General features: G+C 33.8%; 1 protein-coding gene across 4 annotated transcripts in view; it reads left to right on the top strand.

Moving 5' to 3' along the window:
• Positions 1 to 18275, top strand: part of PTPN12 (protein tyrosine phosphatase non-receptor type 12) — an 86604-nt gene that overhangs the window by 48714 nt on the left and 19615 nt on the right. For all 4 annotated transcript variants that reach the window (XM_033439714.2, XM_049714936.1, XM_004263393.4 and 1 more), the window contains 6 exons: positions 2118 to 2177; positions 3980 to 4122; positions 7112 to 7178; positions 9884 to 9961; positions 10062 to 10160; positions 16668 to 16753. In XM_033439714.2, coding sequence (XP_033295605.1) covers positions 2118 to 2177; positions 3980 to 4122; positions 7112 to 7178; positions 9884 to 9961; positions 10062 to 10160; positions 16668 to 16753 — 533 coding nt within the window. The remainder of the gene's footprint in view (positions 1 to 2117; positions 2178 to 3979; positions 4123 to 7111; positions 7179 to 9883; positions 9962 to 10061; positions 10161 to 16667; positions 16754 to 18275) is intronic.

The following is an 18275-nucleotide window of genomic DNA, read 5'->3' as shown; positions in this document are numbered from 1 at the left end:
GTTTTACACAGTCTCCTTTATAAATACAGTGTGATTTTTGTAATGTTAACTGTAACTCCTAGTTAAATGGCCTGGATTTAAAGTATAGTCAATACTCTAAAGTCCTGGTTAGAATTAACTGTTTGTGGATTAAATTTAAAAAATTTAAAAATCCTACTGCATTTCATATTGTTTGGAATGAATAAAAACCAATACATAACCATATTGTACTCCAGTGAGGGAACACTACCCCTTCACCAGTTCAGAAAGTATTCTACAATATTAAGTCCCTAGACAGTCCAGGAAACCTAGTTCTGTGCAGCATGGTTGTGTTGAACATTTGTAAATTTAAATGTAATAAGATAATTGTAATGAATGTCACAGTTCAAGTGACCACATATAGTGATTAATAGTCAACAACAAAACAACTTAAAATTTTTTAACAGTCGGGGATCAGAAATAGTAAACAGCTTATAATAATGAATAGAGAAAAGTAAGAAATAGTTTATAATTTGGAAAAGATGAATTGACTTTTTGGGTTGGTTTTTCAGTTGCACTAAAAGGTAATTTTTAAAAGTCCTCTTGATAAGAGGTTTGATTTGATTCGTAACAGCTGGTTTGATTTGTCAATGATGGAATTAATCCATGCTGAAGAAGCAAAATTTTTCTTTCAAAATGGAAAGTAATTTGTATGGCATGTGGTTGTTTCAGACAACTCAGGATTCGTTATCACTGTTGCAAACAAAAAATCAAATTTGTAAGTAGAAAGCAAGGAAGTGAAAATAACCATAGTACGTGACTTGACTATACTTGGCAATCAGAGTGTTTGAGACTGAGACAGGACAGTATCAGGAGCTCTCTTGGTTTGGGGATGAGAAGGAGGGTAAAGTGTTGGTGAACAGTGGGGAATGGGCAGGCTGGAGCTCAGTAGCATGTTGCTGTGTGTAACCACTTAGATCAGATAGCAGCACACTGTCCATGGGTCAGTCTAGCTCATTGCCTGTTTTATGAGTGAAGTTTTATTGGAGTACAACCACACCCATTAATTATATATTTGCCTATCACAACAGCAACATAAAGTAGACAGAGACTTTATGGTCCACAAAGCCAAAAGTATTTATCTCACCTTTTATAGGTGAGAAAAGGTTAAGTCTTGGACCAATATTTTCATTTGTACTCTGTTATGATGAAAATAAAAACATACTTTCCTCTTAATGTTATTTTAAAAATATATATATTTATTTATTCTGGCTGTGCCGGGTCTTAGTTGAGGCACGTGGGACCTTCATTGCATCATGCAGGCTTCTTAGTTGTGGCATGCAGACTTCTTAGCTGCAGCATGCATGCAGGATCTAGTTCCCTGACCAGGGATCGAACCCGGGCCCCCTGCATTGGGAGCGTGGAGTCTTACCCATCCGACCACCAGGGAAGTCCCCCTGCAATGTTATTTGAAAAGTTCAAAATAAATTACTATGGTTTAAAAAATTAAAGCAGGAATAATACTGATTTTTTTTTAATTAATAAAGCAGCATACCCTGTTGTTCTTGACAATCGCTGTCCTACCCTGTCTGTAGTTTTAATTAAAAAAGCAAAAAGAATAGTTAGCTTTCTAATATATTGACAAATGATAGTAAGAGACTTTTAAAGTGATTATGTTGTCATCAACCAAAATAATAATTTGGGATTTTGTGAGTGCATCCTTTTCCTTCCACATTTGGCATCCAGTTAATTCAGAGTTGAGTGTTAGGTAGAGAAAATCAAGCTTAATGGAAAGATAAAATGGTTGAAGATGTTTGTAGGTACTAAGGAGTGACATTTTGTTTGTAGGTGTTATTTCTGTTACATGATTCTGGGGATGGTTGTCACTTTGCAAATATTTTGTTGGATGATAGACTCCTAGCTAAGTAATTGGTTAACAGACACTTCTGTTTATAAATAAATAAATAAATAAATAAATAAAACCTAGATAAACAAATTGATGACTTCTAGAATTGTTGTTTTTATAATTATCAGGCATACCTGGAATTTTAAAGATTAATTGCATATGGTGGACTTTAAATATGAGGTTATTGTTTGTTTTGGTGTGTATGTTTTTGTTTTAATGTTCTACTGACTCACAATCGTTTCCCTTTACTTAGGAAGCTGAACAAGCAAGAACAGACTACTTCATTAGGACACTCTTACTTGAGTTTCAGAATGTAAGTATTTTCCATTTAGAGATAGTTTTTAAAGAGAGGATATATATAAATAGTATACTGTCTTACCTTACATAGTTAAGGAGGTTTGTTGATTTTTTTAGTTATATAGTTACATTTACATTAGTTACATTTTGAGCCTTATGTTTTATCAATTAAAGTTAATATAATTACTTACTTAGAACAACTTTCCCTAAAATAAGTTTACTGTATTTGGAATAGTTGGTTTCTGTGCTGCAAATATTTTTCCTCTATTGCAGTAAACAGATTATAGTATTATTTACATAATTATTACCCACTTTTACTAGTTTACAATTTTTTAGAAAGAGACAAGCCACTATTAACGCTAAGTCTTCATTTAGATATAACTTGTTTTCACTGGAGGCCCATGACTTCAGTTTCAGAGCTATATAAAATGATAATTTCTCCAGGAAGGAATCAAAGAAAAATCTGATAGACAATAGAGAATGCCTATCAATTCTTCCTCAATTTCTCTGTTTCTATTATCTTAAATTTTAAATCACTATAAGTAATTAAGCTTGGCCATGACACTCATCATTCTTCCCCAAACAGTGCATTGTAAGCATACTTAACAACTCCTTCCTGTTTATAAGTAGACATGGTTCCAGTACTCTTAGCAACCCCTGACCTGACTAATCATTTCCCTTTAGTTGAGTCAATTATTATCATTTGGCTGCTATTTTTTAATCTATAATATTAATTATAGATACCTTACTGAATTTCAGTATTGTATCAGGCATTTCAATCCTCCTAGCTTCATAGTGGTAGGTACTGTTATCTCTATTGCCCATAGATGAAGATAAAGAATCTTTGAGAAGTTAGGTAGCTTACCTGAAGTTGTTCAGTTAATGGCAGAAGTAGAATTTGAATACAGTTTTACCTGAATTCCAAGCGGTGCTCTTTCTATTAAACACCAGAATAGCCATTCTCAAAACATTCTGATGTCAGGACTCTTACATTCTTAAAAACTGTTGAAGATTCCAAAGAGCTCTTGTTTCTGTGGGTTATATCTTTTAATATTTACTATATTTGAAATTAAAACTGAGAAGTTTTTTTAAAAGCATGAATATACAAGCAGACATTCCATTACCTTTCCAAGTGATGACATCATCCTAAATCATATAGCCTTGAGAAGACTCTGCTGGACACTCATGAGAGAATGAGAATGAAAATGGCAAATAACACCTTAGTATTATTATAAAAATAGTGTGAAACTCACAGATCCCTTGAAAGGGTAGGGAGATGGGTGGCAGCCCACACCATAATTTGAGTAGGTTTGGGTTTGGACAAGTTCGTTTCTAATTTTCTTTTTGGTTTAAATAGTCTATTAGTCTTCTGATTACAATAGATTCTAAAACAATGCTTATAGTATATTGCTCATCCATTTAATACTGTAGATTAATTAAGTAGTATACATAGTATAATGGTTAAAGTGTAGGTTTAGGAAGTAAGACTGCCTGCTTTCAGATCCCATATCTGTCACTTGCTGTGAAACATTGTGCATGTTATTCTTTCTGTCTCAATTTCCTTACCTATAAAATGAGGATAGTATTAACAATACCTTCCCCATGGTGTTACATGGGGATTAAGTAAATTGTTACATGTGAAGCCCTTAGATCAATACTTTATACATGATAAATACAGGCTATCATTTTTTTAAGGAAGTGCTAAATATGAATTACATCTCTTAGAAATGGCAGTAAAGTGAGATTTGCAGCTTTTCTGTATGCTTTAAAATTTGCAAGTGTATCTTCATAATGGCTGAATTTCTGTTATTCTTGAAGGAATCTCGTAGGCTATATCAGTTTCATTATGTGAACTGGCCAGACCATGATGTTCCCTCATCATTTGATTCTATTCTGGACATGATAAGCTTAATGAGGAAATACCAAGAACATGAAGATGTGCCTATTTGTATTCATTGCAGGTACAGAAGAATTTTCTAAATATTTAAATACTTTGAAATATAGGTGGCATTATAATATGGGTAATGTATGATATTTTAAAACCTAAATTTTGGAATTTCATTAGATAGGTCATTATATGGGTTTCCAAATAGTAAAAGCTATTTGAATCCTGAGGCAGCTTTTCTTCTCTTAATTTTTATTTTACGGTCAATGCTTCTAAAAAATTTAAAACCATATTACTTATAAAACTACAGTTTATCTTTTTAAGTGACTTATATCTCATTCACATTTGTTATAAAAAGCATCAATAAATGAAATTTTTCAGACTCAGAGATTTACTGGTTAATTAAATAGTTAAAAGATATTAGTGGAGATGGAACACCAAAGATAGTTTTCTTAGCCATTTGGTTGGATTGTGATGCCTTATATTAGTGAAGTGAAAGGGCTTCTTCTTTTTTTTTTTTTTTTTTGTGCGCGGGCCTCTCTCACTGTTGTGGCCTCTCCCCTTGTGGAGCACAGGCTCCGGACGCACAGGCTCAGCGGCCATGGCTCACGGGCCCAGCCGCTCTGCGGCATGTGGGATCTTCCCGGACCGGGGCACGAACCCGTGTCCCCTGCATTGACAGGCGGACTCTCAACCACCGTGCCACCAGGGAGGCCCGAAAGGGCTTCTTTTTATTTATGGGCCAGAAAGGTGGCTTGCTGATGGAGATGTGGGAATAAGTTAACAATCTGGTTAATTAAAATTATTTTTCTGTAGTTAATTCTGTGGTTAGTTGACTTTTTAATTAAGTAGTTAACTGGTTAGAAAGATCTATTTAATTATAGAATTAAAAGATAAAGAAATTGCTTTGGCTTAACTTCTTTACAAGTTAGTTGAAATTATTTCCTGTTCTATTAATATTGTCCAGTCAATGTACATAGCTCATAAATCCAATTTGATAGGAAGATTTTCCTTTAAAAAATAAATTGATCATTTAATATTTTTGAACCAAAATAGTATGGTAACTGTAGTGACTTAGATAGCACAAACATAAAAGGAAGGAGTCACTCACAATCCCACTAGAGATGACCACTGTTAAAATTTTAGTGTATGTGCTTTCAATGTGTGTATAGTATTTTTTTTAAGAATGTTTCCCCATTTCATATATTATGTACATCTTTCTAAGTCATATAAATTTTCTTCTGGAATACATTATGACTGCACTGTATTTTATATTTAACCTCCATTGCTTGGCATTTCATTTATTACCCCATTCATTTTCAGCTATTTTAAACAACAATTTAAATATCCAGTGGCCAATCTTATGGTGAAATCGTTGAACACATCTGTAATTCATTAGAATAGATATCTAAAAGTGGGATTTCTAAGTTAAAGGACATGAACCTTTTCATACCTTTAGTATATATTTAAAAATTTGTTATCCATAAATTCGATGCTCATTATAATTAAGCATACCACTGCTGGTTTGTTTGTGGGAATGCCCATTTCCCCATATTTTTCCCAATACTTTTATCTTTTTGTTTCAGTGTCAGTGTGACAGGCAAGCTTTTTTTTTTCTTGGTCATTTATATTCTTTTGTGATTGCTTGTTTGTTTACTTTGCCAGTGATTTTCATCTCAGTAATTATACATTATGAATTCTTTATATATCTTTATATGTTGAAGATGTTAATGTGTAGTCATGTTGTAAGTGCTCTGGTTTTTCATGGTTTTTATTCTGCCTGTGTTTTACCATACATAATTGTGAATATCTTCATTAACGATTTGTGTACATTGACATATGCTTAGAAAGTCCTTCCCTAACACAGTAGTGCGTAAAAATACACTTGTAGGTTTTTTTAAACATTATATTTTTAATGCATCTGGAATATTTCTGTGATTAAGATAAAGGGTAAGAATCTAATTTTTGCTTTAACTTTCCCTGTACTATTTATTGAATGGTCTAGTCTTTCCGCTTTAATTGGAGAATCCACCAGTATGTAATAAATGCTTGAATATACTCAAATATGTTTCTGAATTTTCTGTTGTGTTGCATTGATCTGGTTTTCTGTGTCTCTGTAATATCACACTTTGAACCATCAAGTTTCAAATGTATATCATTTAGCCCTAGTAACTGTTAACTCCAAAATTTTAGAAACATTCTGATGTGTGGAATTGACAAATACATCAGTGGTTTAAAATTAATATTATTACTGTTTATTGTTAAGACCTTTTTAAAAACCATACTAAGTTGCTTATAATGTACTTTATCAGGAATTCTTAGATTACATGTTTACCAAACTACTGATACTTCTAAAAGTTTCAAAATACACATTAAAGTGCTGCCCAACTTTTTTTCTGCCTAAAATTATTCTAGTGATATCAGTAACATCTTTAATTACTCATGGTGATTCTCAATACTTAAGTGCATATGCCTCCCTCTAGCTGAAAATCAGTTGCTTTAAAGTATTTCTGTCATATTTTAAAATAACTAACCTGTGGTATTTTACTTTACATTCTCCAGGTTCTATTAGTTCTTCAGGAGATTAGAGAGCATTAGTGGCTTTTGTTTCTTTGGTGAAATCACTGCTGGTGTTCAAACCAGTTTCTAGGGCTTGTAGCATTCTTCGTCTTTCCTATACCTTTTGCAATTGAAATGATGTAGTTTTCTCCTCTACTCTAAAGCACCAGAGCCATCTAGAACATAGTATAAATTTATATCTGCAAGGCATTTTGTTAGCTAGACAAGGTTTTCTGAGGCAGACAGACTTTCAAAGTGAAGGCTTCTAGGTATTCTGTGAGTTACTTTTGGAAGTTCCTTAAATTAAATGAAAACAAGATATAAATCTTAATGTTAAGGATGTTTGCCATGCACACTCTTTAAGTTGTAGTTTGTTTACTAAGTAGAATTTTGTCAGATTTCTTAAATGATTTTTTGCTTCTGAATATTAACATGTCCACCCACATGTATTTAACGTTTCTTTTACCACAAAAATCAAATTGTTTTTTCAAATTTTATATCTATAGTGCAGGCTGTGGAAGAACAGGTGCCATTTGTGCCATAGATTATACGTGGAATTTACTAAAAGCTGGGGTAAGAATAATTTTTATGTATCATTATATCTAGTTGATCTGTTATGATTTTCAAACTTGATAATTAATTGCAGTAAATTATAGCATATGTTTTGTTATACATATGTAACTTTTTTAGAAGTAGCTTTGCTATGTAAGAGATAAAGGCAGTGAAAGGTATAAATGATGCATATTACCTTGAGGTAATACACTGGGCAGCAAGATAAACATATTGTCATCCATTTGTTCTGGATGAATTAATACCTACATTAGGCATGTAAACTCTGCACTGACTTTTCCAAATACAGCACTCTTGTTGCCTTTTATATTTATTCTATGTATAAGTATAATCAATTCAGTAAATATTTATGCCTAACTGGAAACATTATATAATATGGTGGTTAAGAATGCTAATAACTGCAGCCAAACGTCCCAGATTAAAACTCTGGCTCTCTCATTTACTAGCTGTGGGATCTTGGTCGATTTACTTAATCTCATTGTGCCACAATTTCTTTATCTGAAAATGGGAATCATAATGTTAATAACTCAAAGAATTAAATAAGTTCTTAAGAAAGTTTGTAAAGTTCCTCAGTACTATGTGTGGCATGTAGCAAGTGCTAAATTTAATGTTCGTTTCTCTTACTATCCCTGGTATTGTTGCTACCAGTACTATTTCCAAGAAATTGGGTTTAATACTATGGAGAATATAAAGACATAGCCCTCATTACAGATTTGAAAAGCACAAGTCTCCTCATTGTATGTACATTTGGTTTATTTGCCGGTTCTATAGAATGTTTATTTTCTATACATTAGGGAGAAGCTTTTATTCTTCATAGCTTTATAGTTTCTATGAATTTGTCAATCTATGTCATATAAAATAGGAATAATAAAATATTTAGTTTCTTTTTCCTTCTTTCTTCCTTCTATTCTTTTTTTCCCTGCCTTCGTTCCATTTTTCACTTTTGCTTAGGGAATATTTAATTGTTTTTAAAATTTATTTATTTATTTACTTTTGGCTGCATTGGGTCTTCATTCCTGCACATGGGCTTTCTCTAGTTGCAGTGAGTGGGGGCTCCTCTGCGTTGCAGTGCGCGGGCTTCTCATTGCAGTGGCTTCTCTTGTTGTGGAGCATGGGCTCTAGGCGCGCGGGCTTCAGTAGTTGTGGCTTGTGGGCTCTAGAGCACAGGCTCAGTAGTTGTGGCTTGCGGGCTCTAGAGTGCAGGCTCAGTAGTTGTGGTGCACGGGCTTAGTTGCTGTGTGGCATGTGGGATCTTCCCGGACCAGGGCTCAAACGTGTGTCCCCTGCATTGGCAGGCGGCCTTCCAACCACTGTGCCACCAGGGAAGCCCCGGAGTATTTAAATTTTAAACAGTTTTTCAAAAAGCCCTCTGTTAAATTTTATTTCTGTATTCCCCCTAAACAAATCATCTCCTAACACTTGTATGAAAATTTTTAAGTGAATAAAAATGCTAGATTTTAATACATTTTAACATAAAAGTCAAAGATTAAAATTGGGGGGGCTTCCCTGGTGGTGCAGTGGTTGAGAGTCCACCTGCCGATGCAGGGGACACGGGTTCGTGCCCCGGTCCGGGAGGATCCCTCATGCCGTGGAGCGGCTGGGCCCATGAGCCATGGCCGCTGAGCCTGCGCGTCCGGAGCCTGTGCTCCGCAACGGGAGAGGCCACAACAGTGAGAGGCCCGCGTACCACAAAAAAAAAAAAAAAAAAAAAAAAAATTGGGGGGGGCAAGAGGCATTTGGTTGAATACTAGCAAACAAACATCTTGTCATTTCAAAAGTTGTGTATTTTGAACACAGTCCCCATTTGATTGAGTTTGACATAACATAAATATAATCTTAAGCCTTAGTTTAGGAAATGATATAAAAATCTTCTGGTGTATATAAAGACTCCCAAGCAGTGAATCTGGAAATCATGTTTAACTCTTCTGTCTTCTTTATCACTCCAAAATATTCTTGTTGATCACCAAGTTCTAGTAATTCTGCCTCAGAAATGTGCCTTAAATCTACCTTTCTGTTTTTTTGGACTGCTTCAGTAAGCCTCCACCAGTTTCTCCGCTTTTCACTCTGTCATCTTCCCTGCTACAAAAGTTACCCGAATATCAGATCTGCCCTTGTCATGGTTGCCCATTGCAGTAGTTATAATTCCAGATGTACAAACGAATTGTCTAGGATGTTTCACAGTCTCCAGAGATGTAGCTCTCTTAGCTGGTCCTTACGTAGCCAGCCCAGGAAACACCGGCCTCTAGAATGCGTTCAGACTCTATTATGTTTGCAGTCTGATGCCAAGTAGCCTTATTTTTTCTCCTCCTTTGAATTGCTCTCCTTCTTTCAGTCTTTTAGTCAGTTTTATCTACATCAAGCTTCTCAATTCCCCACATAGATTATACATTTAATCCGCCATGCTTATGTATATTTCACTTTTCACTCACACACCAGTGTTAGTCACAGCATGTTTATTCCCACTGTACGGCAACCATACGTTGGCTGGACATTTATTTGTTCACGTATCTAGCTCACTAGCTTGAGTGCTGAGTGTCAAGATTCGTTCTTGACTAAGCACAGTCTCTGATGCATGATAGATAGTGCTCAATAAATTTTCAGTTACCCAGCACGTATATAAGGTCTGTGTGAAAACCTGAGTTGAAGACTATTTTACTGTTTTTTCTGAACAGTTGTCCACAGTTCATGTTTTAAATTCTTTGTTTTAGAAAATACCAGAGGAATTTAATGTTTTCAACTTAATACAAGAAATGAGAACACAGAGGCATTCTGCAGTACAAACTAAGGTATAGTTTTTTGTTTCACTTTATAAACTATATTTTTATAAATGCCTTCTTATTTTTTTTAATGTCTTTCCCCTTGTTTATCATTTCATCTCCCTAATAGGAGCAGTATGAGCTTGTTCATAGAGCTATCGCCCAACTGTTTGAAAAACAGCTACAACTATATGAAATTCATGGAGCCCAGAAAATTGCTGATGGAGTGGTAGGTATTCTTCACCTATTAATTTTAGAAAACTTTTAACCAAGATGTGATATTTAGCTTTTTAATTGCCATCTTGTGTTTTATCTGAGAATATCCGTTACAGTTATTATTTTTTTTTAACTTTGATTTTTTAACTCCTTTCCTTCGTCCTCTTTGAATCTCTATTGTGATGGATATATAATGACTCCACTACAAGTTAAATAATATTCTAAGTAAAATATAGTTATGAATGTAGATCTCAGTCAAAAGTTATATAATTCAATATTGTTTCAAGTGTAAATTACTTTTAACAAATTAACTGCATTTTTCTCTCTCCCCTTCCATCCAACCAAAGTAATTCTAAGTTGATTCTACATGAATTTTGTTTTGTTCTTGGCCATGATGATATAAAGCTTTGTCATTATTTTGTACGTGCTTTTTAATCATGTAGAAATATAGGACCATAATTAGGTCCCTTTGGGGCTTGTTTTAGTTCACTGTCATTTTAGCGTTAGAATTTATTGGATATTCAAACTTTTGACCTGACAAAAATACTCTTTTCTCACAGTGTTCTCATTTCTGCCTCTTTTTAAAGTATTTCTCTTATTTCCTCTATATATCGTCTTATCCTTGAAGGTATCAGGCTGTTTTTTTGGATGAATTTCTTTACATCTTTATTATTGAATCTAAGATGACTATTGCATGATAAACCAATTTAGCCTCAATAACTGAAGTAAAATGAGGAAATTAGTGGCAAAATTTATAACCACTGTTTTCCTTTTTCCCCTTTGTATGGTTTTGGTAATTTCCAAGACTATTTGAAATTTCTTGGTGTTACAAATGAGAGATTTGTTAACCAAATGCTTACCTCAGTGTGTTAAAATAATCTAATATTAATCCATGGGTTTTTGGGACAGTGTATTTCCTTTATTAGACAGGTGATAGTTTCAGATTTTTAAGATTCATATGTGACCTCATTCTTATTTCCCTTGTTAACATAGAAATCATTTTACAACTATGCCTCATATTATGATCTCTCTTTTCCCTTTAGTTTAACTAAAGCCTGTTATAACCTGTGCTCAATGAAGCCAAATATTTTATAATATAGAATAGAATGCTTATATACTACTGTGTATAATTTTATCTAAATTGAGACTCCTTTAGTATTTCAAAAGCTAAATAGGCTACTTTTTCTTTAACCTTTAATTGAAAAATACTTCTGTTTTTTTCCATAAATGCAATATTAATTTCAAAGTTAAGGTTCTTATGCTTCAGAGTTATACCATTTCCTTATTTCTAGAAGTGAAAAAATTTTTTAATGTATAGAAAAATTTTTTTTTTAAATTAATTTTTATTGGAGTATAGTTGCTTTACAATGTTGTGTTTCTGCTGTACAGCAAAGTGAATCAGCTAGAAAAAATTTTAATTAATTTTTATGGAGATATAATTGACATGTAACATGTTACTTTCAGGTGTACAACATAGTGATTCAATATTTGCATATATTGTGCAGTTATCACTACAGTAAGTCTAGTTAACATCCATCATCATACATAGTTACAGAATTTTTTTTTTTTGTGGGGAGAACTTTTAAGATTTACTCTCTTAGGAATCTTCAAATATAAAATACAGTATTATTAACTACAGTCACCAAACTGTACATTATAGCCTGTGACTTACTTATTTTATAACTGGAAGTTTGCAACTTTTGAGCCTGTTTCACCCACTTTGGGCCCCCCCACCACCACCACCTCTGGCAAGCACCAGTCTGTTCTCTGTATCTATGAGTTCCGTTTTTTGTTTTTTGATTCCACATATGAGTTCATACAACATTTGTCTTTTCTCTGACTTAGTTCACTTGTCGTAATGCCCTCAAGTTCCATTCATGTTGTTGTAAATGGCAAGGTTTTATTCTTTTTTATGGCTGAATAATATTCCTGTGTGTGTGTGTGTACACACTACATTTTCTTTTCTTTTTTTTTTTAATACCACATTTTCTTTATCTGTTCATCAGTGCACAGTTGGGTTGTAAATGATGCTGCAGTGAACATGGGGGTACATCTATCTTTAGTTAGCGTTTTTTATCTTCAGTTAGAGTTAGTGTTTTTGTTTTCTTCAGATAAATATGCATAAATGGAATTGCTGGATCATATGGTAGTTCTATTTTTAATTTTTTGAGGAACCTCCATGCTGTTTTGTATAGTGGCTGCACCAATTTGCATTTCCACCAACAATAGACAAAGGTTCCCTTTTCTTTACATCCTCTTCAACACTTTTTTCTTGTCTTTTTGATAATAGCCATTTTGACAGGTGTGAGGTCTCATTGTGGTTTTGATTTGCATTTCGCTGAAGGCTAGTAATGTTGCACACCTTTTCATGTTCCTGTTGGCCATCTGCATGTCTTTTTGGAAAAATGTCTGTTCAAATGATCTTCTCACTTTTTAATCGACTTGTGTTTTTTTTTTTTTGGCTACTGAATTATATGAGTTCCTTATTTTTTTTGGATATTAACCCCTTATCAGATACATGATATGCGAATATTTTTTCCCATTTAGTAGGTTGCCTTTTCATTTTCTTGAGGTTTCCTTTGCTATGCAGAAGCTTTTTAGTGTGATAATACCACTTGTTTAAATTTGCTTTTGTTGCCTTTGCTAGAAAAAAATTTTAAGGCAATGTTCAATGTTGTATTTTTAAAGGTTTTAACTATATTTCCAAAAAAGTGTGAAAAATATTGCATTACTCTCTCATCTTCATTTTTCTCATTACCTGATTTTTCTTTTTTTTAGGTTTTATTCATAAAATTAAACTTCCTTTTTACTAGCCTGAACTCCACACTACAGTTACATTTTTGTTATAGATTTTTTCTAATAGGTCAAAGGTTTACAAATCCCTAAGGAATACAAGAAAAATCATACATTATATGAGATTAGATGAAATAGCATCCAATAGCAGATAGTGGTTACTTCAATCCTACTTTCTTATCTCATTGCCTGGTTATATAGGAGCCACACACTACATGTTTGCATGCTAACTGAACTTAAAATATTAGATTATGTCCTTGTGTTTTGTTAAAGCTGACATGATGACTGCTGAATTTGCCATTTGTACAAGATGTTTTTTCCTATTTTGCAAAAGGGAAAAACAATTTTCTATAGAATCCATTCTGAAAAACTATATTTTATGAGAATAAATATTTTGCCAAAGGTTGTGTACCATAATGTCTGGTACTATATATCTCAATGGATGAATGGATAAAAACGTGGAAGGACAAGTGGATAGGATAAAAGATAGCGTATCATTCTAGATAACTTTTTAATGTTTTCCTCTTAAGAAATCTTATTTTCTAGGTACTTTAAAATATAAATGACTGTTTTTATAACATGTTTATATATGGTTAGAAACCGTAAATCCCAGTTAGAGAAAATGTAGGATCTAAAAATTTGGGGAAAATTATCTTAGAGCTGTGTGGTTGAGTAAAATGATTTGAAATATCTTACTTATCTTTCTGAACCTATGCTCTGAAAAACAATCATAAATCTCCATTTATTATTTCTCTGACAACTTAATTTAGAAGTAAAGTTAAGGAACTTTTAAAAAAGCTCTTAAAGCTCTATGTCTCAAAATTATTTTTGTAGAGATTTTAGTTTGAAATGCTAATCAGCAATATGACTCTATGATAAATGTTATTTGTTAGAGGTATTTACAACTAAAATCACTTCTCAGAGTAGAAGATGTAAAGAGAAAATTTATTTTGGAATCCAGTAGCATTTGACTTGGGATTTAGAAACACCTCAGTAAGCAAGCATCTCTAAGGTATGCGCACATGCCTTTTTATCTTGTATATAAAAGATACTACCACCAGTTTACACCAGGATTTTCAGTTCTAGGGTGATTAACAGCAACAATAGTTTGTGTTATGGTCCTTCTGTTATGCTTGTGTTGTACATTTTAGATGTGATATTACTGAACTCTGAATTTTTTTCCAATGTAAAGTTTTTTTAAAGCACCTTTAGTATTTATTTTGTTCTGCAGCTGATAATATATCCTTATATATTTGATAATTAGGTTCTGATTTTTTTCTTTTGTGGCCCTTGATAAAGCTGTTATGTGGAAATATTAATACACAAAAAATATTAATACACTTTAGCAAAATGGGTAAAGGTGGTCGAAAGTTTAAAAAGAATAGCTTTAGCAAGCTCTGCTTTAAACAAGAGAATACACTAGAACCTAATCTCCAGTAGCTTCTTTAATTTCTAAAATTCCTTTCAACTTCAAAAGTTGGTGATTGTTTTAAGTGGTAATAGAAGCAGCCAAAGAGCTGTATACATTAGGACAAGTGTGGGGACAAAAGCTGTACATATAAGAGGATCAGAAGATATAAAAGTACAGCAAACATTATTGTAGGTAAAAACTAGGAATCCAAGAAGAACATTGTTTTATTCTCAAGTCCAGTGACTAGGAGGTTTTGTTCATGCTGTGTGGGGGCAGTGGCTCTCTGAGTTGTAGTTCTGCATTACCACATGGATTCCTTTAATCATATGAAATTCAACATGCTCAAAAATCTTACCTCCCCCAGAAGTTCTTTTCCTGTTTTGTCCCTTTCTGTTAATAGCTTTCATTCACCCAGAATGAGGAATCATCATGACACCTTCTTTCCTTTGTCACATGCAGTCATTTGCTTAAAATACCCTTACTTTCTCTCCCTGTTCCATACTTCCATCCTCTGTTCTCTTTTATTTGTCAGTGTCTTATCCACCCCTTAATGCCATTCGACATGCTACCTTAATGTTTTCAACTTCTTAATATTTTCCCAAGTATATTCTTAATATTCTCACCTATAACATCTCCTTTCTCTGATTTTATAGCTTCATTGTACTGATTTTACCATTTTATGGTTTTATTATTACCCTTTCACTTTTTTGTTTGATGACTGTACAGTTCTTGAAGTTAAGGGCTATGTCCTTTACATTTTTGTATCCTTTCCAGTGCTTACTGTTCATTGCCTTTCACATATAGATCCACAATGCCTTACCTCTGTCCCAAAATATAAAATGCACTGAAAACCTACCGTTGGTTTGTCTGTGTGTGTCTGTGTGTGTGCGTTTGGTATTTGGCAGCAAAACCTGACTTGACGTGACATGAGGCTGTTTATGTTGAAATTGTAAAAAATTGATGTGTTTTTGTAGGTTAGAAACAACAGTTCAGTCGAAGCAGTTTCATATGGTTCACTAATCTTTCTTTAACCTACTTAATAAGAATATTTATAGATTTTGGTACAAAAATATTAATGAGTGTTATTATGGGAATATGATTGTTTAATTAATAGAAATAAGCACATGAATCACTAATATGTGAGAGGAATCTTTATGATGAGAGTAGTCTTTAAATTCTGGTAATATCTGAGGATCTAAAAGTGTGATAACAAAGTCCTGATTTACTCGAGGCAAAACCAGTTTATACTTGTTGTCTAGGTGTAAAAGCCCTGATATGGACAATGAATTATGTGGTTATCCTATCTATAGCAGATATCCCTGCAACAGATGCCTCCGATTTGATAGGCAGCTGTAATTAAGGATGCAGGCTTTTAGTCTCATCATGTAACTCTTGTTTTGGTCAGAACAAGATGCATAGTAAGATGTGTAAGACACTTCTAATGCATCTGATATTAGGAAACAGGGTCCATTAAAAATTGCTGTGAACTTGAGGTCTCTGTTTTCTATTGTTGGGAGTACTTAGTAGAAAAGGACACTGGCAAGAAACAGTTATATAGACAAAGAAGATGCCATGATGGATATGGTAGAAGTGTCTTGTGACTTTAAAAAAAAAAAAAGTCAACTACAGTTTCAGAGTTCCTTAATTGATTATCGTATATGGAAAGATGGCTTTTTTCGTAAAATTATCTGAGATGTAGGCAAGGGTGAAAACCTTCTTGTCTTCTGGCCCAGAATTGACATAGCCTAGCTATATAAAAATGAGGTACTTTCTGAGGCTGAAACTAATTCAAGACAATGTTTTATATAATAATTTCACATCTCCTCTATTCACAATCCTAAATACAACCTGAGGTTCTTATAGGTTGTATAAGAACTGTATTGACTCAGGATCATCCCTTTTAAAGTAGTAGGTAGCAACAGGAGTCTCAAAAAAGTCTGGGAAAGGTGAAGGATATAAGACTTACCTTGGTTTTTTTCCCCCTATGTGCACATTACGAATCTAGTGGTAGTAATGCCTGAAAAAAAGATCATCTTGGATCTTTATTTTCTTGGGAAATCTGTTTCTTAACAGTAGCATTTGAAATATGTTGAAATGCTGCTCGACACAGTTGATTTTCTTGGTAACTGGATATGGACTGTTTTTTTGATATTGTTTTTTCGGGCTTAAATGTAGAGGACATAACACCTATTTTATTATTTGGCAAAATTAGCATTGTTTTAAAAATTCACAAGCCCAATAACAATTTATTTGAAACATGAGGAAGGAAAATTATTTTTCCCCTAACTTTAATGAAGCATTTTTTTTTCTTGGCAGAATGAAATTAACACTGAAAATATGGTCAGCTCCATAGATCCTGACAAACAAGATTCTCCCCCTCCAAAACCACCAAGGACCCGCAGGTATTGTACGTCACATTTTCTTTGAAAGGATACTTATCTTTTACTCATTGTTACATAAAACAAAAAAATTCTGAATATTTCTTAGTTTTATTTTATAAGTTTTCTTATCATTCTTTTGTTTAGTATGTAGCATATGTATGGCAACTGACTTTTTTAATGGTGTACTGTAAAAAATTCTTTTCAATTTAGATAAAATTTCAGTAGTATACTATACCAGAACAGTGAGCATAACCATGAATTGACTATAGCTCATCTTTTGGTATGTGGTACAACTAAAATTTTAGCTATTCCTAAGATTTATTTCAGTTTTCTAATGACTGAACAGGTAATATGATTGTCAAAAATTGTATGCCTGTTAAAGAGGTTATGTGAAGATGTTTAATAATATCACTGGCAAAGCTGAGTTTATTTCTTTCTAGATTTTCTTACTTTCATACCAAGCTCTCATTTATAACAGTTAAAATCAATATATATTCCTATCCCCCTTTTTCCCTCTTTTCTTTCAGGGTAGCTAGGTCAGTTAGATGGTAGTATGGAAAGAATATAGATAGAGTCAGAATGATTTAGTTTCAAATCCTTTTCATCCACTTACTAGCTCTGAAGTCGTGAGTAAGCCACTTAATTTATTTGATCTTGGGTTTTTTGTTTGTTTGTTTAAGTATTGTCCTAAGAATTAAATGAAATAAAGTATGTGAAAATGCTACATGTAGGACCTGGCACATACTTGGTCTTCACTAAATGTTGGTTTTCCCATTACAATGTGGAGTTAAGATTGAGTTACTGGGGGCTTTCCTGGTGGCGCAGTGGTTGGGAGTCCGCCTGCCGATGCGGGGGACGCGGGTTTGTGCCCCGGTCCGGGGGGGATCCCACATGCCGCGGAGCGGCTGGGCCCGTGGGCCATGGCCGCTGGGCCTGCGCGTCCGGAGCCTGTGCTCCGCAACGGGAGAGGCCACAGCAGTGAGAGGCCCGCGTACCGCAAAAAAAAAAAAAAAAGATTGAGTTACTGAATTATTTTTAAAAGGAGACACAGTGGAAGATAAGTAATAAAACTGTTAGAATGACTTATACTGTGTCTTGTCTCGAGCATAGATCTGCCCAAACTGATTCACCTTCCCTCAAAGTAGGACTTCCTTTGTATAGGATTCACCAATTTTTTCCCCTTAAAAGTTTGATAGAAGTTGAATAAAGTTGGGTGAGGTGACTATGGTTGTGTCTTGGCATTGAGTTGCTGTACCTTAATGAGATCCTTCTTTACAAAAGTAAAAGCTTACAACTAAGGCAAGATGTAGTAGCTATTATAGTCTCTGGAATGCCTTTGCATACTTCTCTAAGGGAGATCAGAAAAGCCTATATAGGTGGGTTGAGGTCTAAGTGTTTAAATGCTCAGGATGTTAACTGTACACCAACACTTCTCAACAGTTCTTTCCTATTTGATTTCCATTTTGGTATTTACTATGGAAGGTAGCCAGTTAAAACCTATAAACTGTTAGTTCTCTAATTTTTTTGTCTCCCATATCAGTTC

This window comes from Orcinus orca, chromosome 9 (genome assembly GCF_937001465.1).
Source record: "Orcinus orca chromosome 9, mOrcOrc1.1, whole genome shotgun sequence".
NCBI lineage: Eukaryota > Metazoa > Chordata > Mammalia > Artiodactyla > Delphinidae > Orcinus > Orcinus orca.
The sequence above is the reverse complement of the archived record's forward strand: the minus strand, read 5'-3'. Positions and strand labels throughout refer to the sequence as shown.